This window comes from Fringilla coelebs, assembly GCF_963513975.1.
Source record: "Fringilla coelebs genome assembly, chromosome: 1".
Classification (NCBI taxonomy): domain Eukaryota; kingdom Metazoa; phylum Chordata; class Aves; order Passeriformes; family Fringillidae; genus Fringilla; species Fringilla coelebs.
The window spans coordinates 4,891,603-4,911,154 of NC_140028.1; the positions used below are offsets into that span (position 1 = coordinate 4,891,603).

At 39.4% G+C, this 19,552-nt stretch overlaps 1 protein-coding gene across 5 annotated transcripts in view; it reads left to right on the forward strand.

Moving 5' to 3' along the window:
* The window catches only part of TRAPPC9 (trafficking protein particle complex subunit 9), a 443,040-nt gene that overhangs the window by 12,302 nt on the left and 411,186 nt on the right, over positions 1-19,552 (forward strand). For 4 of the 5 annotated variants that reach the window (XM_084214958.1, XM_084214957.1, XM_084214960.1 and 1 more), the window contains exons 4-9: positions 1,804-1,932; positions 5,764-5,790; positions 6,969-7,090; positions 8,808-8,933; positions 13,792-14,008; positions 16,108-16,251. In XM_084214958.1, the coding sequence (XP_084071084.1) occupies positions 1,804-1,932; positions 5,764-5,790; positions 6,969-7,090; positions 8,808-8,933; positions 13,792-14,008; positions 16,108-16,251 (765 nt within the window). The remainder of the gene's footprint in view (positions 1-1,803; positions 1,933-5,763; positions 5,791-6,968; positions 7,091-8,807; positions 8,934-13,791; positions 14,009-16,107; positions 16,252-19,552) is intronic. The other variant, XM_084214959.1, reaches the window with a different exon arrangement.

A 19,552-nucleotide genomic window follows, 5' to 3' on the forward strand; every position in this document is an offset into this window, starting at 1 on the left:
GTTGTATAGGTGTTTTAAAAATGTTTCCTATGGGTGTCCATTGTGGACTGTTAGGAAAAGATTTTGCCTTTACATCTCCTAAAGCTGCAAGTGTTAAACTTCTACTGGCATAATTTCCTTTCATATTAGGTTCTAGGATTTGCTTTTTTTCCCTGCTTTTCCTCCATCCTTTCCTTTTTTTTTTTTTTTCATGCCTGCTTTTTTATTATTTATTTCCCATGCAAATGATCTTTGAGCACAATTTCTGCTTCTCAGTTTCATACCCTTTCAGGACAATCACTGTCTCAAGTTCTGCTTTTAGCTTTCCCATTCCATGTGGAAACCATTTCTAATGGCCCTGTAGATTACATACCATGAAAACCTTCACACCTTTTGACCTCCCACGTTTTTCTTTCTGCAATTCCAAAAACTTTAAGGGCCCAGTATTCCTCAAATTCTACTTAGAGACCTACAGAGGACTCTTCCAATCCAAATAGTTTGATAAGTCTGTAAGTCTGATCTCCTGCTTTTATCATGTCCAGTTACATCAGGTTGTTCAGGGACCTGTCCAGCTGAATTTCATGGAAATTCATGATGGAAGTTGCATAGTCTTTGAGCAACCTGTTCTAACATTTTGCTGATTATAATTTGAAAAAGCTCAACAACAAAACACAAATTGGTCTTAGCTTAAAGCAGAATTTCTTGTGTCCACTTGTGTTGACTCTTATCTGATCACTCTGGCATCTCTGAGAAGCTCCTGCCTCCATCTCTTCCCTACTGAGTGTTTTAAAGGCAGCAGGAGCACCAACCTTCAGCCTCTTGCTCTGTAAGGCTGAGCAAACTCAGTTCTCTCTGTTTCTCATACGCCAGGAGCTCCAGTCCCCCGACCCTTCTGGTGGCCTCCCAGCAGCCCTGCTTTGGGTGAGGCTCCTGCCAGCCCCTGTCTCCAGCCTGGCAGGTTCTCTCTGCATTGAAGGCCTGCCCTGCTGTTCCCCCACTTTGGTGTCACCCAGGAAGTTGCTGGGTGTGCTCCATGCAATCACCCGGGCAGTCAATGAAGGCATTGTCCCCCTGAGGACACCACTGGTCATAGGCAGCCTTTGAGTCTCTGCCTGTCCAGCTGATTTTCCACCTGCTTTATAGGCCAGCTATCCCAATCTTCCTGATTTGGCTGCAAGCATTCTGTGGGAGACCATGTCCAAAGATGTTTTAAATGCCAAAATACACAACATCCACTGCTGTTCCATTGTCCACTGAGCATAGCATCTCCTCAGAAGGGGCAGTGTGGTTGCCAAAGGCTGATTTATCCTCAATAAATCGATGTGAGCTGTTCACAGACACCTTCTTTCACTTTATGTGCTTTCAGCAGGATTTCTGTGTAGCCTCTCCAGGCAGCTGATGTTGATCTATCTGTGCTGGAACTTCCTTCTCAAAGAAGATATTTCCCTTTTCCCAACCACAAGAAACCTCCCCCAATGAGCATGAACCTGTTGGAGGTGATCAGAAAGTGGTTTTACCTTGGTCAGCTCTCTTGGCATCTTACCTGGTTTTGTGGAATTGCATCCAGTTGGATTAAGTGCTTTTCAGTGAGCTTCCTCTACTGTGACAAGTTCTTACTCCTGCAGATTCTTTCAGTGGGTTGGGGCAGTGGGAGCTCTGAGGGTGAACACAGATGTGAAAAGCACATTGAGTATCTCAGAATTTTCCGTGGGCTTTGCCATTTCAGGCACATTTTGTTTGTGTAGATGGACTTTACCACAGGATACTTCGCTTGTTGCAAATGTCCCTACTAATCTGTTGGCTTTTTTTTCCTTTTCTCTGCAGCTGCCCTTGAGGGGCTGTGCTCAGCATCTGTCATCTACCACTACCCAGGTGGCACTGGGGGTAAAGTTGGGTCTCGCAGGGCTCCAGGAGGTTCTCTTTCTGCTGAGGCAGGCAACAGGCACAGGCCAGGTAAGGATGGCATTTCTGCTTTATTCTGTTTCCCACCACATCTGAAAACTTCTCCCTACACCCTAACTCTGTAAAATTATACAGATGACAGCATGAATCGGAGGAGGGAGGTTTGCGGAAGAATTTTTTTTTTTTTTAGATTTTTGCAATTATTTTTCCATTTTGGTGTTAATGTTAACACATGTTCTTTGCATAGAATTGCAAAGCTTTTGATTTCTTCACCTGATTGTTAGTAGTGTCTGTGTTAGTTTGAATTTTGCTGGAGGAGATGCAGACAGTTTTCATAAAATAGGATCTGGCAGGGCTGCATGTATTAAAAAGAATTAAGTTGGGTACATTTTATTCAGATTTTTTTTGCTATTCTAAAGTCAGTGAGTAACAAATAGATAATTTTAAATGAAATGCCAATAAACCAACATAATTTTTAATGTTTAGTATACTTTTTCTAAACTCTTGGACTGCAGAGGAGATGGCTGAGGAGAAATATGAGAGCAATCTGTAATACAGTGAACATTTAGAAAAGGATGGGTAGGGATCACAGGTTCAGTGTTTGTTTCAAGAGGAGAACTGGAGGACATCAAACAGAAGCAGATGAAAGGAGTTACTCTTTATCCAGCCTGCAGGTATGACATGGAACTCCTTGTCATTCAGAGGTACCAGACCTGGTGGTGTGTGTAAGAGAGGCAAGGCTGCTGCAGTTCCATGGCCCCAGCTCCAGGCAGACAGGAGGCTGAGCAGGAATTCCCAGCAGGCCTGGAGAACAGGCAGGGAGCACACACACAGCCTCAGTCTGTCCAGGAGCTGGCCCTGCACTGCACCAGTTCCTGGCACCTCAACCCACAAGGCTGAGAGCAGATCCCATTCCAGTTGTTGGTGCTTAGACCAGCACACACACATGCCCTCCCCTCTGCTTTTCCATGCTTGTTCCCTAAACTGCCTCAGTCCTTCCTTCTCCTTGTCTTTGGCTCGTCCCTTACACCCCAGAAGGAATCCTGTACAATCCCAGGATGTCCTTTCCCTCCAGTGAGCCCCATATCTCTGTAGAGTGACCCCCCAGTCTGTCTGTAAGGGGATCCAGAGAGCTGCTGGTGTAACTGAGCTGGGCTTCACCACCCCCACAGCTCTGTTGGCTCTGATTTGGTTGTTGGGGTTCAGCTGATGGTCACTGATCCTCTCCACTCCTCTGTGGTTGTGCAGATGAGCCTGTCACATAACCTGACACTTGTCACATGGTGTTACAGCTCCTGAAAGGTGCTGTGGTTTTCAGGAGAGGCTGGGCTGGGGTAGGAAAATGGAAATACATTGAATAATTTGAGCTACACAGGCCTTTGGGCTAATCCAGCACAGCTGCTGCTGTGTATGCATTCGCTCAGGACTGAAACACAGCTGGGTCTCAGTGCTGGTGTGAAGTTCTCTTTTGTGCAATGTGGTCAAAAATTAATTCCTTCATCTAAAAGAAGCAATCACCCATCTTTGTTCTTTTATAAGTCACAATCTAGTAAACACTTGCTTTGTATTACCTTTATTATGAACTGTATGTATTGAAATCAGATAATTGGGATAGAAAAATTACCTTATTTCAGGGCAGAATACAAATTTTTATACAATACCTAGGAATTAAAATCTGTGCATTTGGTCCCATGATCTATGAATGCATTTTACATTGGCTGTTAAAATTTCACCTGATTAGTGACCTTTTTCTACTTTTCAATGAAAATTTATCAGATGTTGCAATCTGTTTGTTTGTCATGGGCACTCCTGGTTACTAAAGAAGGTAACAAATAACTCACAGCTATCAGAATAATTGAATTTATTTTGGGTGTAGTATTGCTGGTCTCTATTTAAGTTTTCTTGTATTTCAAAGACCAGTTGGCAAACTTGTTAGTGTAGTTGTATTTTAAAAATGTTTTAGTTTCATATGACAAGATTTTTCAGAGGACTTTTCTGTGAAGAAAAATTGATTACAGGTTTTTTTGTCATCCTTTGCAGATGAAAACATTACTTTGTGGCCCATTAGATACTGTTCCCTAAGTCTAGTTATGATTTCTGTGTTTGGTGTGAACTGCTGAGCTCCCTCTGGCCAAACAGCTGTTGCTGTGGTGTCATTTTCCTACAAAGTTTTCTGAAAGTTTCTTTTTATTACCTATTCCTGACTCTACAGTGCCTTTCATTAGAAATCCTTTCAAACTGCACCTTTGGTTATAGTCTCTTTCACTGTAATTCATTTTGTGAGGACAGTGCTCAATCTGGGGAACAAATTCCACTGTATCTTTCTGTGGGATAAAGCCAGAAAAAAAAGAGTTTCCAAATTCTGCACAAATCAAGAAATGCTACACTTGGAACTGAAATTTTTGGCTGATTTTGAGGCATGTAGATGTGAGAGTTACCTTTAGTGCTTCCTTTTGAACCTGGAATTGCTCCTTTTGTGCCTGTACTTCAGCCTCCAGTTTCCTGCCCAGATCCAGCCAAGAGAATCATCTTCCTCTAGAATCCCTTGTGATTTCCATCCTTTGGCATTTTTAGGCTGCAGCACAGGACCTGGCTGCTCAGCAGATGGGGTGTCTGCTTTATGTAGAAACAACTTTGGAAAGAAAGCACCAAAATAGAAATGAGCTTCTGCGCTGTGCTGTGGCTGCCCATGCCTGGAAGTGCTCAGGGTCAGGTTGGGTGGGGTTTTTGAGCCATCTGCTCTAGTGAAGGTTTCCCTGCCCATGGACAGGGGGTTGGAACTTGATGGTCTGTGAGGTCCCTTCCCAAGCCATTCTGTGCAATGGGTGCTTTGACTTCTCAGGTATCTAAATCCTTTTGTTTCAATGGGGACAGGTTTGGCTGTGTCCCCTGCAATTCCTGGATGTGCCTCTGCAGCCTTGAGTGTAAAGGAAGATTCTGAGTTGCTCAGTTCCTCCTGGCCAGGAAATCTGGATGTGGTCTGTCAGTTGTGGGATTTGTATGTCAAACAAGATGAGTCTGGATTGCTTTATGCTTAGGTCACTGGCTGTTCTGGATTTCTCCACTGGATTTTATATGTTGGGAGTTCTAAGATCTTGATTTTATTGCCTGACTTTCCTCTTTCCCCAGGCAGAATTATGACACCTGAGTGAAGTGTTGGTGTATATTTGAGTCTAGATCTAAACCTCTGCTTCACTTGTCTGGAATCTGAGCAAATCAGCTGAAGGGAGGGTCTGTCTTGCTGATAAAATAATTGGTTTTGACTGCTTAACCCTTGAGATGAACAATTTTATTGCCATGTTTAACCAAAGTTTAGGGCAACAAGGTGTTCCATACTGGTAATCCAACTCTGCAGTACTCTTGGCAGCTCTTACATGGACAGTCTGGCTTATTGGCTTGACATGACTCAATTATTCAGAAAATTAGATGGAGAGAAATGAATTTAATGACAATTAAAAGGGATAAAATTACTTGGAAATTTTATTCTAGAGTATTGTGCAGAATAAATGAGCTCCCACAAGGAGATATACATATTGTAGGTCCTGGCACTAAGTTGACTGTAATGGAAACTTGCTAACCAAAACAATAAAGATAAAGGAAAAAAGATATGGCTTTAAATCATACACTGAAAATTCTGAAATTCTTCTTAGTGTGTCTTAGAATTCATTGCAAATTTATAGACTTTTAAATTTATTTATTAACAAAATGAGATTTAACATACAGGGACTACTTGAATTATAATTGGTAGTCCCTCACAACAGCAGTGATTATCCTGATGAATCTGATGATTTTGTTCAAGCCTGATGTTATAAAACATTATAAGAACTTACTTTGCTGGCTCTATTTAAGGCTGAAAAAAATCATTTTTGTTCCTCCTTTTAGGGGCACAAGAAGTTCTCATTGATCCAGGTACATTATTTTCCTGCATGTTTCCAAAGTATTTTCTTGTATTACTTGATGTGTTTTGCAATTGTATAGATAGTTATTGTCGCTTGCCAAAACTAGTAGTGATCCCTGATGCTTCAGTTTTTGGCTATAAATCTTGAGAAATTCTAGGGACTGAAGAGTAACTGGCACAAAATAAATGCTGTAGTTTTGTGATTGTGTCTCCATAAATTCTAATCAACAGGATTTCTTTCCATGAGTAGTGAGGATTTAAAAATATTTTTGAAGTTACCAACCTGAATGGTCATAAGTGGTTCTGTAGTGTCATGGTGCTCCCTCAGTCATCATGAACAAAAATCTTTCACTTCCATAAAAGTACTCTTAATCTCCAAAAGTTCTTGGTCTGATTCCTTAAGGTTAATAAGCATATTAAAAAAGTTGCCTTAGCATTTAAGTATGTAAAGAAACATCTTTCTGCTCCCTGAATAAATTCAGAAATACCTTTCACAGTAGTTTTTAACTGTCTATTGACTCTTAGGGCCAGCTCTGAAACATAGAGTTTTTTTGCCATTTTTGCAGAGAAACCTCTCAGAGAAATCAATTAGTGTATAATCCTAAATAAATTAAAGTATAATGCTACAGATTAAGTTATATGTAAGAAGGTATTGAGCCTTGCCAAGCCTTTGATATGTTTCCACTTTTATGATGTTAACTCCAATTAAATCAAAATCTAAAAATAAAATTTCCACTTTCTTTCTAATACCCCAGATTTCCTTGGCATCTCTTTCAAATTCTTATCCCTTATATAGACCCTTTCTGTCTCTTGCCTTCTTTCTTATATAAGAAAACCAATTTCTTACTGTTTTGTCTGAGCCCTTTTTTTCCCCTAAGGTGTGCTTTAGAAACACAGTTTTAAAGTAAAAGGAATAGTTCAAAGATTAAAACTCGCTATTCAGATGTGGCCATAATATAATTTTAGCAACCTATATTTTATTCATACTCTAAACATTCAGATAAAGGCTAAAAATCATGAATATATATATTTTTTTACTAAGTGAAAGATTATTTCCTTTCTTTCTAGGTAGGACAGGTGTACCTTGTGTATTCTGTGTCAAACCTGCAGTATACCCTAGCTTGCTTTTTTAGATATTTAGCATTTGCCAAGAGTCCCTGTGCTCATTTCTGACCCTGTTCTGTTCCAGGTGCTCTGACTTCCAATGGGATCAATGCAGATACCAGTGCTGAGATAGGACGTGCCAAGAACTGCCTGAGTCCTGAAGACATCATAGAAAAATATAAAGAAGCCATTTCTTATTATGGCAAGGTAATCCTGGTTATTTATAAATGAACACTTTAAGTTCTTTCCAACCATGAACTGCTGAGGCTTTGGCTTTGGGGGATCTTTTAAAGCATGGCAGTTAGGTTTGTAAAACAGCTTCCAGCTCTGCTGGAGCACTTTTGAGGTTTTTGTGCAAATGCTCAGAGCCTGAGATGGAAAAGGAGCTCAATGTCTGCAGTCATAATAAGAAAAGAAAAAGAATTGTTTTTTACTGTAAAAATAGTGGCTCAGTGTCCACATCAACACTAAAGATAAGTTTGATTGTATTGCAGGGGAGTTATTTAATCACTTTTTAATTCCAAGTATTTCTCTTGTTTGATAAAGTATCTTTAGACTAAGCTTATAAATATTTATTACAGGCATTTTCATGCCTGGCATTTTCATGTCCCTGTTAAAGGGAGACTCTCCAAGTGAAACAATTTCAATTGTGTGCATGAGTTAATTTATGATCAGGAGCAATGAAAGGTGATAGTTCTGGGCACAGTGTCAGATAAATTAGAATCCATCAGTAAAACAATAACTGTCAAGGATGCATTCAGCTTTTTAATGTTACCTTAAGGGTACATTGCTCATCTTGAAAGGGTGTGATGTCTCTAGGAGTATAAAATTATTGGACTTCGTTGGGCTTAAGGCAGGATATTTATATTTTGATTATTTATAATATGCACTGTGCTCTCAGCAAGTAATAACTGTGCTTCACTGCAGCTTCACTTGAAATAACAAAGAGATTTGTGTCAGGACTGATTTATAACCCTTCAAGACAAGCACAGTTACCTTCTGTCTGTTCCAGACCTACAGAGTAACTCCTTGCTCTAATGCTGAGGAAGCAGCACTTTTCTGGATAGTTTCTGTGTTCTCACTCAACTGAAAAAACTTTTGTAGCACCTTCTGAAATAGATTCAATCTCCATTGATTTGCTTTTGCTAATAAAAATGCACGAGAGAGGAATATGTGACAGCCTTGCTGGTGCAAATCTTGCATTTTGTTATTGAGCTTTCTATCCCCCATTAGTTTTGAAATAGAAATACCTGAAGAGAGCTTAACTTCAGCAGAAGGTGGGCCACATCAAATACCCAGTATCAGTGTTGTTTGAGGAAATCACCAGACCAGATTGTCTGGCTAGAAAATTGCCTGTTTGTTAGCTGAGCACAAACAGTTCAATGCACATCTGCATTGTCTCCTTAGCTTCCTTAAGCAAGCTAAATCACTGAACAGTCATTTACTGCAAATGTTTTGCAAACAAATATTGGAACAGTCAGATTGGCTTCTAATTCTCTCATCAGGAATATTGTTTTAACTAAAGAGAAAATGGATGCAGCAATAAAAATATTTGCATTGTAAAGGTAGAATTTATTTGCAGATGCAGCACCCACAACCGACCATTTATATGAGGTTACCCCAAATGGTTCCAATATTCCCAGCTTTTCTCCTCACCTGAACTCTCAGACTGAAGCAGTTCTCTGTCTCAAAATGAGAGCAGTGAGTGAAGAGGCTGAAAACAGCTGTTTTACACAATAATATTTTAGATGACACCTTAACTTTCACTTGGGCATATGTTGCTAATTTAACAGTGTAGTCATTAGCATTAAGGAATTGCTGGGTTTGGAGGATGTGACAGCTGATTTATGTGCTGAGCAGAAATGCTCATAAAATCTAACAGGTGCAATACTTCAATATTATTTTAATTTTCTCCCTCTCCAAGTACAAGAATGCTGGGGTGATTGAACTGGAAGCTTGTGTGAAGGCTGTGAGAGTCCTGGCCATGCAGAAGAGGAGCATGGAAGCCTCTGAGTTTCTGCAGAATGCAGTTTATATCAACCTTCGGCAGGTCAGTTGGAAAGTCCAGGTTTTCTTCTCTTGTCATTTGTCAGAATATACTGAAAGTTACTTAGATTCAGGAGACTCCAGTTTATTTTCTGTACCACTGCCTTTCTTCTGACAAGAGCTTGACTTCTGAGGATTTTCACATGTGTGAGTCTGGGTTACAAGGTATTGAGAGTTCATCTAAAAACATGAGGACTTAGTTTGAGATTAAACTCTGTTGCTTCTTCTCCCTTGTGAAAGTAAAAAAAAAAAAATCCCATTGTTGTTCTCTTGTGATGCTGTACTAGGGAAAAACAGCTGCCTGGGACTGCTCTGCAGTGGATTTTAAAAATTTTCTTGATTGCATCTCATTCAATGAAACTGAGCAAATCAGGAATGGCCTGTTGCAGAGTGAGCTGAAGGGTCTGATTAGTGTTCTTAATCAACTGAATTTTTGTTGTGTAGTGCAAAGTCTTAATTAAGCCAAATCAGAAAGGAATTCAGGGGGGAAATCAGTGTTTGGAACTGTGTGGAAAGTGCTCAGTATCACCACAAAACAACATTAACACTTTAGCAGTGTCTCAAGATGGTGTCACTGCTCACAGAGAGATTGTTGTGGTTGAAAGGATTAACAAAAAGCTGTTAGGTTTCATAGTGGTTTTTGCTCATTACATCTTGATAAGATAAGCAGTTTAACTCCACACCGTTGACCTTATTAGGCCCAGACAGGGACAGCAGATTTATGAGGGAGGTAGAACATTTTCTTTCATTTGCTAAGAATCCTTTCTCTGGAATAAATTTTCTAACAAAGCATTAATGAGACAATAATTAATTGATAAGCTGTCATAAAAATCATCAGTCTTGTTAGAGAGTGCCTTATTTGCCATAACCCTTGTAGTGCTAAAGGCCCTCTCTTTAATTCTGTAACCTGCTTTTTTGCTGGCAGTTCTTTGTTGTTCACCCATCCTCTTGTTCTGGTGCTGTTATTCCTGTTGCCTGCAAACTCCAACAGTGTTATTCTTTCTTTTTTTGGAAGCAATTAGTGCCATTAAGAGAATAGCCTGTTCTCCCTGATACTACTGATATTGCAACTTTCACTTCTTATCAGAGGAGACCTGGAAGACCCAGTGTCTTGGTTGAAGGTGTCTGACAGGAGGGCAGGAACCTCCCTTGGAATAGAAAATGTGACCCCCTTCCCTCCAGATTATTATAACTCTGAAAACCTGGGGCTTTCAGGCAAAGACCTGCAAAAAGGAATCACAGTTCTTTACTGGTGTGTGTATCCTCACTCTCTGATCAAAATCTCTTGGTATTTTTGCCCTTCTCAAAGAGAAAACCCCCAGGTGAGAGAGGAGCCAGCTGCACCCTTCCCCACCTTGGCCATTTTTTTGGGTCACTCTGGTCCTTATTGTCTCTTACCAACAGATGACAAAGTACTGACAAAGAACTTGCCACTTCAACAGCTGATATTGCTGTATTGCCCAATAATACACAAACACAAAGCTTGGCAACATGAAAAACACTCTGATTTAAGCAGGGAACCTGCAACCAGTCCAGCCCCAACCAGTACAGGCTGGGATCTCTGCAGGGCTGGGAGCAGAGATTGTGTTGGCATTATTGTGTGAAATAGCTGTAGGATAATCTCTCCAGGGCTTTCCCCAGGGCTGGGAAATGTGTTTTCCATAAAGAGAGGTATGGCTGGGAATTGTATTTACAGCCTTTTAAGATTTAATATATAAAGCATGGAAACAAATAAGAGTTGTATTTATAATTTGGATTAACTCACGAGGAGGAGTCATCCTGAGATAGCTGAGGGAATAAACTGTAGGATAGTGCTTTTCATTCGTAGGTAAATAGAACATCAGCACAGCCAACATTCTGCAGCAGCAAAAACACCTCACAGGTTAAAGTGTAAGACTTATAAACAGGAAAACTAGTTCCCATCCATAAATTTAATTTCATACTCAGTCTAGTAATATCATGTAATTGGTATTTTCTGATGAGCTGCAGGGTAATCAGACTTTGCATCCAGTTATGAGGAATAAATTGTAAAATATAATTACAGAGAAAGTGAGATTATAAAATTTTAATGTAGTAAGGAATAATTAAAAAACAAATAAAAAGCTGCATTCTTTGAAAGCCTGACTTGAAACAAGCCTGAGGAAAAAAAACCTGTCTTTATTACCTAGAGAGTGACCTACAGCCTTTCCAGGTGCAGTTGTAGCTTTGTCTGGTAGAGCATTCAAATAAAAATTAACCAGGTGGAAATAATGCTGTGCTTCAGGTGGTGGCTGTTTTGCAGCCACTTAAAGCTTTTATAAATTTGTGAGGTCAGGGAAGATGTTTGTAGGTGCTACACCAATGGCCTACAGAATGCCTGCTGCAATCTTCCCAGGATTAATTACTTGTATTATCTGTGTGGGTCTTTTTTTTTTCATTTTTTCTTCTCTTAAGTCCTGGATGGTAACACATAACTGTTTGTGCTTAGGAAAATGCAATTTTGCTGTCTTTGTGGTGATGAAAAAACAGGTTTTCTGCAGCTGAGGAAAACACTTGATTAACTTTGGGGACAACCATTAAGCAATAAGTTATGTAACAGTGGTAAAAATTTAGGTAGGATGAAAATAAAGCTTTCTGTGAATCTGCTGCTTCTCATAGTTGTTCCAATTATTAGTGAGTGTTCCTGTCTACCTAAATAGCATTGCCCTGTCTTTTATTATCTTAAAGAATTAGTGAACATTGTCAGTATTTGTATTTAAGGAATAGCTTTTGATAGGGTTTTTTGAAGCTTTTTTTTGGCTTTATTTCCTGATCACGTGCCTGTGCCCTTTTCAGCTTTTCATTGTTCTAACCTGTTAAAATGGCATAAAAGGTGACTTTGGTATGGTAGCTCGTGTTCTTTCTGAGTGATTGCTTTTGGGAACTGTGGTAACTTCTCCTGATTTTTTCTGTGTTTTCCTTTTGTGTTTTTTGGTTTTTTTTCCAGCTGCACTGGTTTCTGAAAGTTTTCACCCTGGTGCAATTAGCTTTTTTCACAACTCATGATACAGGGCTTGGTCTTAGGGATGGGTGGTACGTTTGTGTCAGACACTGTCTTCTGTTGTCAGTTCTGAAAAAATAGAAATTTCAGCTTCAAAAATTGTCTGAAACTCTCTAAAATGCTTTGCTACTCTGTGTGTTTCTTCATATCCTGAAGTACAAAAATTTGAACTGTCAGATAAGGTCACGGTGCTCTCTGATAACTCCTCTTTGATGTGTCTCATATCCCTGTGTCTAAAATTAGAAGTGACTTTTGAGAACAGACTGCTTTTTGTGATTCTATCAGGATTTGAGTGGCTATAAGACATTTTGAAGCTCTGCTTACAAGACCTAATCCTTTCTGTAAAAACCAGCCAGTGTGGTGAGCAGCTTCCCTTTGACTGTCCAAGCCTTTAAGTGCCTGAAGTTAAACTGATTGATACTTCCAGTTTTCAAGAATGAATTGCTGTTTCTGTCCTTTAGGGCTATTTTTGGGTGAAGTTTGTCACTTGAAACACTTTGCAAAACGTGTTGGCAGCTTTAGAGTAATTTCAAGTACGTTTTATTGCTCTTGATTGTGCCAGATCCTGTGCACTAGGTGTCAGCATTGCTCTGCTCTGCTGGTTCCTGGGATGCAGAGCAGGAATCATCCAGAGTTTCTGTGGCAGCCTCTTCATGGCTGGCTGACTCCAAAGCAAGATTATCATTCAGGCTAGAGGCAAAAGGAATTAAGTTACCTGGGACTTAGGCCAATACACTGATAAGCTAAAGGAGCACATGGTGGTAGTTCCTTATCAAGTTGGTTTCAGCTTTAAGCCTAACAGGACTTTAACTAAATTCCACCTCACTTGTTGGCAGTGTGCAACTGTATCATGGAATTATTTAGGTTGGAATAGAGCTCAAGACCAACCATTAACTCAGCACCGGCAAGCCCAACACTAAACGATGTCCCCAAGTGTCACATCTACACATCGTTGATGGTGACTCCACCATGTCCCTGGGCAGGCTGTTCCAATACTTGACTCAGTGAAGAAATCTGAGTCTGTGTCTTTCCTTGACATTTTGCTACTTTAACATTATTTTTTACCTTGTTGGGAAAGGCTCCCCTTGAACTCACTGCTGCCCTCCAAATCTTGCTTTGTGCAAGGCAGTGGTGAAGCCCTGGCACAGCTTTGCCAGAGAAGCTGTGGGTGCCCCATCCCTGGGAGTGTTCAAGGCCAGCTTGGATGGGGCTTAGAGCCAGCTGGTCTACGAAAAAACATTCCTGCCCATAGCAGGCAGTTGGAACAAGATGATGTTTAAGGTCCCTTCCAACCCAAACCATTTTATGATTCTGTGATTCAATCTCATGGTGTATAAATCACAGTACAGTTTCATGGAATGAAAAATTTGTGGTTTACAAGATTAGAGACATAAAAATCGAGACAGTAGTTTCTTGCTTTCATAGCCTGAGATTTCAAGATTAGATTTAATCTTCAAGGGATAAAAATCTTAGTGAATCAATAAATCTTGGAAGTGGTATGTTTTTGCACTCCTTTCATTCACATGAATATCATGTTAAGTATCTTCCATAAAATGTGGAGCTGTTTAGCTGTTGCTGACTGTTTTGACTGTTTACTTGTTAGTACCACTTACAAATAAAGTTGAAGCTGCAGAACTTCATCTTTGCAGTTTTTATTAACAGTTGAACCAAGCTTAACTTTCCCTGGCTGCAGAAGCTGTCATGCCTGGCTATGTGCAAATCCCTGGCCTTCTGCAGCACCAATGTCTGCTACTGTGTCTTTCCTCCTGTTTGTTTTTTAAAACTCAGCACTTGAAATCTTTGATAAAAACCAACCCTTTCCTCCTTTCCCTTCCAACTGCAGCTCTCAGAAGAGGAGAAGATCCAGCGTTACAGCATCCTGTCGGAGCTGTACGAGCGCATCGGTTTCCACCGCAAATCGGCGTTTTTCAAGCGCATCGCGGCCATGCAGTGCGCGGCGCCCAGCATCCCCGAGCCCGGCTGGAGGGCCTGCTACAAACTGCTGCTGGAGACCCTGCCTGGCTACAGCCTCTCCCTGGACCCTCAGGACTTCAGCAAAGGTCAGTGGGATTGCCACGCAGCTGGCTTTCCATAAGAATTTCCTTGAGAGATTTTATACTGGACCTAAATTGCTTACTAATCCGAAACTACGGCAGCAGGTAAAGCAGTTGTTTAACACTGTGCCTTCACTTCTCTTAGTGCTGTTCCAGGAATTTCAAATTTCTGCAAGTCACTGCTGAATGTGTTGCTGTGGTTCCCTGGTTGCAGGAAGTAATTATGTGTTATTTATGAAAACTTAGTTTCTTATGTTTTTGAAAAATGTTTCTCAGTACATAAAAAGGTCATTTATTATTCTGGATGACTTTTTCAATTAAAGTGCCTTCAGCCGTTCCATCAGAAATTGTATTTCTTTTGGTTTTATAGCTGTTTGACAAAAAAGATTAAAAATCCTTTTGCATATTTTTGTATATAGACACACAGAGATACATATAATGTAATTAATAAGGTCAAATATGTCACATTTTCCCACAAATGAGATCAGAGGCAGCTAAATTGCTGCTTGGCAGCTCCTTTTGAGTAAACCTTTCCAATACTTTGCATTGTGTTATTGAGCAGCAGTTTTGGGGACCATTCCCTAAATGTTTTAGCTCCAGGAAAGAAGCAGGAAGTGATGGGCTGAGCTGTATTTGTGGATGGTTAGTGTTGGGGTTTTTTAAAACTGTTGTGATTTGCCAGTCAAATTCTATGTGAGAGGAGATAGCAAATGCCAAGTGGACTTGGTGGAAAGATGCTAAGAGTCTAGGAAAAGGGAATGTGCTGGGAAAAATATGCTTTGACCTGGGATAGGACTGTGTTGGGAGAAGGAGTTGTAGAACTGCAAGAAATTATAATTAAAATAGTAAAGAAAGAGCATGACTGGTATTTATCTTTCATTTTACCTTACCTTCATGATGCACTGAAGTGCGTTGTCTCGTTTTTTATCCCCGAAATGGCTCTTTTAGAGACATATGGAAAGATCACTGCGAACTCTTAAGATAGAAATGACATTTCACACATGAAAAATAATGAGACTCTCAAAATATAAACTCTCAAGGTTTGGTTGCAGTAAATATTCCTAAAACAGTTTGCCAAATGCTGATGGGTGATATTGCAAGGAAGGCTGTTGAAGTTTATGAAGTATCAAACATCTCGAAATATCTGTTATTTAAAAATTATTGCTGTTGCTTACTACTAAAAGCAGGTTAAGCTTCTTGAAGAGTGCTGCATATTATGGTTCTGAAAGGAAGGTTATGTTAAGATCATCTATTTATTCTTCCCATATATACTCTACAAATATGAATTAATTCATAGTCTGAAATTTAAAGACTGAAAATCAGGATATGTGCCTTGTGTTCTAAAGTTTTATTGCTTTTATTGGCTGGGAAAGCATTTAGGAAAAAATATCTCTTGCTTGATCTTTAAGGAGAGTTAAGAATTACTGGGTAGTTTTTTTTCTTTACAAGGGCATGGAGTGACAAATGGCTTCAAAGGGGAAATGGCTTCAAACTGAAAGAGTAGGTTTAAACTGGATATTAGGAAGAAATTCTTTACTGTGAGGGTGGTGAGGCCCTGGCACAGGTTGCCCAGAGAAACTGTGGCTGCTCCATCCCTGGAAGTGTCCAAGGAATGGACACTTTAAGCCACCTGGTCTAGGGGAAGGTGTCCCTGCCTATGGCAGGGAGTTGGAAATAGGTGATCTTTAAAGTCCCTTACAATCCAAACCATTCTGTGATTCTGTGATTTCTGTATGAAATTTCATGTGCCTTGTCCAGAGAATTAAAAAAAAAACCAAAAAACTTCAAAGGTTTTGTGTATAATTTTGGTTTTTGGGAAGTGTTAACTTCGTCTTCAGAATTTTAATTGTACATTTATTAGTCAATAGACAAGCATATAAAACAAAACTTGATTTCATGTTTAGATATTCAAGCAAATACAACAATCCTATTTTTTGTGTTGAGTACAAGGGTTGGATTTTGTAACAACCATGGGGTGATTGGAATAAGTGCCATAAAATTACTGCTTAGCATGTGAAGAAAACCAAAGCCAATGTGTTTGTGATGATTTCCAAGTTTACAATACATTAAATATAATGATGATATCTTGCCTGCATTTTCCCCAGGAACTCACAGGGGCTGGGCTGCAGTGCAGATGCGTCTGCTGCATGAGCTGGTCTATGCTTCCAGGAGGATGGGCAATCCTGCCCTGTGTGTCAGGCATCTCTCCTTCCTGCTCCAGACCATGCTGGATTTCCTTTCTGACCAAGGTAGGATTTTTAAAGAAGCAGATATTTGCACTTTCTTCTGATCCACAATCAAATAATGGGACTCTGTTTTGAAAGAGAATTAATTTGGGAAGGAATGGAGAGCAGGGAAGTTGGGGAGTTCTGTGAGTTCTGTGTATGCCTCAGTGGCTTGTTGATAGTAATCAGACAACAGAGTTAAAATTAGATGATCTTCAAGGTCCTTTCCAACCCAAACCATTCTGTGTTACTAACTTTTAGAAGGTGAATGTGATGGACATGAGTTAAGCAGTGTTTAACTGGGACAGTGGCCTTAAGTTCCTCTACATTTCTGCAGTGTATTTAATTTTTTTTTTTTAATTCAGCAATATATTTTAACAGGATTTGATTTGTCAAAGATTGGCAATGCAATGAATGTGTCTGTGGATGAGTTTCAGCAATGGGAATGATGTCTGTGAGGACCTTTCTGTGGCTTAGGACCATGTAACATTTACAGAATCACCTGAAAAAGCCAAAAGTGACAACTGTTATTTTGTATTATGTTTCTTAGGAAAAATATTCCATATGACTTGTTTATCACCCAGCTTAGTGAGAACAATCATCTTAATGAGTGCTAAAGGATTTTAAAATTTGGTTTTGCTTCTCAATAAGCTAGGTAAAAAAAATGCATTTTCCCCAGTTACTCCTTTGTTGACAATAAAGAGGATGGAAGTAAAATGTGTAGTTTTTGTTTTTCTTTTCTCCTTCAGTTATGACCAAATGTCTCCCCTTAGTGACTCCTGCAGCAAAGAACTTTGTTGGCAAACTTTAGGTATTTGCCTGCTTTATTCCCTCTGTTTAGTGGCTCAAATCAATGCTGGAGGAAGGAGAGGAACTGATAAACCAGAATATAATTTGCTTTCTGCCTTTAGATCTTGCTGTCAAAAGGTCCTTGGATTTTCCAGGACTTACAGTGAAGCTTTATTGATATATGTATGGAAAGTTGTGCTGAAGACAAGGTTTTAAACTCTTCCCCTCTGCATTTTCACATGTGATATTGTTAATCCCTAATCCTAAAAAGGTTTGAACTCTCAAAGACAAGAATCTTCTGTGTTCTTTGCCTTCAGACATTGTATGTTTGAGTAAAGCTTCCAGTTTCATAAGGCCTGGGATAACTGTGATGTTTAGTGCCTTTAAAAAAAATCAAACTAAATATTCTCCCATGTGTTTGAGAAACAGTTGAATATTTTTTTTCCTTCTCTCCTGAATGCATCCAAAATAGAACTTGCTGTTGAGTTTGGTGTCTTTTATTGATAAGAAATGCCAGAAGTGTATTTCTGGCCTGTATTTTTTTTTGGTAACTCTGTTGAGATTGATATTGTGTGACTATAGACTCATTAAGTTTGCAGTTGGCCTCCAAGATCATAAAGTCCAACCTGATATTGTGCAAGGGACCATTTAGCATAGAAGATTACTTGAAATTTATAGTTCTTCTAAAAGTATTGGAATATTAGGGAAAAATAAACCAACAAACCTTTAATCTTGAATTTTAGTAAAGGACAAAAGCAAGAGAATTGAAGGCAGAGGATTAGGTTACAGTTCTTTTTACTGTGAACTGTTCCCTTATAAACTGGCAAAAAGTTGTCATTAGAGTTCTTTGATGCCACATGACTGAAATTTCCAGGTTTTGTTGATCAGTTGAAGGTTTAATTAGAAAACAGAAATAATGCAGTGGTACTGGAGTTCAAGAGTGCTCAGATTTTACTATTTTTCTATGCTGCATAAAAAGTCACCAGTTCCTAAGGGTGGAGGAAAACTCACTCTTTTGGAAAGTCAGTTTTCACTTGAATGTGTTCTTTCCTAAATAAACTTCATATTTTTAAAGCTTTTACTGATTAGCTGCTAAATCCTATTCTTGTATTTAAAGTTTGGGTAGTTTGCAGATGATTTTTAAAATTAGAATAAATAAAAGTGAAAACTCTTAAGCTGAGAGGAAGTTTCCAGCTAAACATTTGGCTCTGGAACTTGACCTTCCAACCCTTTTTCTTTCAGGATTAGCTGCCTCTAGGCACAGAAAAGGAACATTTTCTCATTTTTAAATTTAATTCTGTTCATTTACTAGTTCAGTTGAAGCTGGTATACTGATTTATTCTCCAATTAGAAGTTCAGCTGCTGAGATTTATTTGTTCCAATGAAATCTAGATCTATTAATTAGAAACTCTTGCTTCTATTAATGGAACACAAATGGATAGTCAAAGCTGGTTTGTGTTTAAAACAAAATTTAATGTTTGAATTGAATCACACATTTAAAAATGCAGCTTGTCTATGTTTGCTTGAATTTACTTGAATCTCCAACCATGCAGCCTGGCAAATCTAAATAAAGAGTATCATCAAGTAAATGGGAGATGTCAGTCACTATTTTAACAACATGGAAGCTAAAAGTTTGATTTAAAATTAAGCTATTTAGTTGCATAAATATGTAAAATGCAATCTTCTGCAAAGCAAAAAAAGGTACTAAATTCTGTGTAAAACCTCTAATCTCAAGCTATTATGTTTTAATGGTAACAAGCCCTTAAGAATCACTTTCTTTAAATAAGAATTAAAATGTGCAGTTGCAAAGTTGTTTGGAATTGAACCTATCTTTTGCATAATGCTTTTTGAAACAAAACTGTGTGTACAGCTCAGTGAATTTGAATTGAGTAATGTCAGATATTTGGAAAAAATTGCCATTATTTTACTGTGGCTCCTCACTGATAATATTAATACAACTTAAATGGGTTGTGGCTTGCATTGAGTGCAAATAATTCTGAGTTGTCTCATCTGTTAGGGCCTCTCTAAACACAGAATTATATGGAGACAGCTGCTAAGGAAATGTGACTGTCCACTCACCAGGCAGTCCTGTGGTGAATGAGTACAGAGTTGGGAATATTTCTCCATTGCATCTTGGAAGATTTGAGGTTTGAAAGTGAAAGCTTAGAACTGCTTATTTTTAGAAAATGAGGCACCTGTGTGAAGTCCATTGGAAGACCTTGATGTTGATCTGTTAGGGAAGGGAGGAATGAACTTTGGGAACATCAGGTGAACTTGGCCTGGGTACTGAGGAGCAGCCAGTGGATTTTAGGGGAGCAGAGATGAAGGTCACCAGTGATGTGCTGTTCTGGGAGGTAGATGGGAGGTTACCATTCACAAAATCCTCTCTAAGCAAGTGCCCAACCTGCCAAAAATCTGTGAGGTCTACAAAGTGCTGGAGGCTTTGCTGTCCTGGCTGCTCCCACGAGGCTTCTCCACCCCGTTGGTGCTGCTGCCCTGGCTCTGCTCCTTGGCTGGGCAGCTCTGGGAGGGAGCC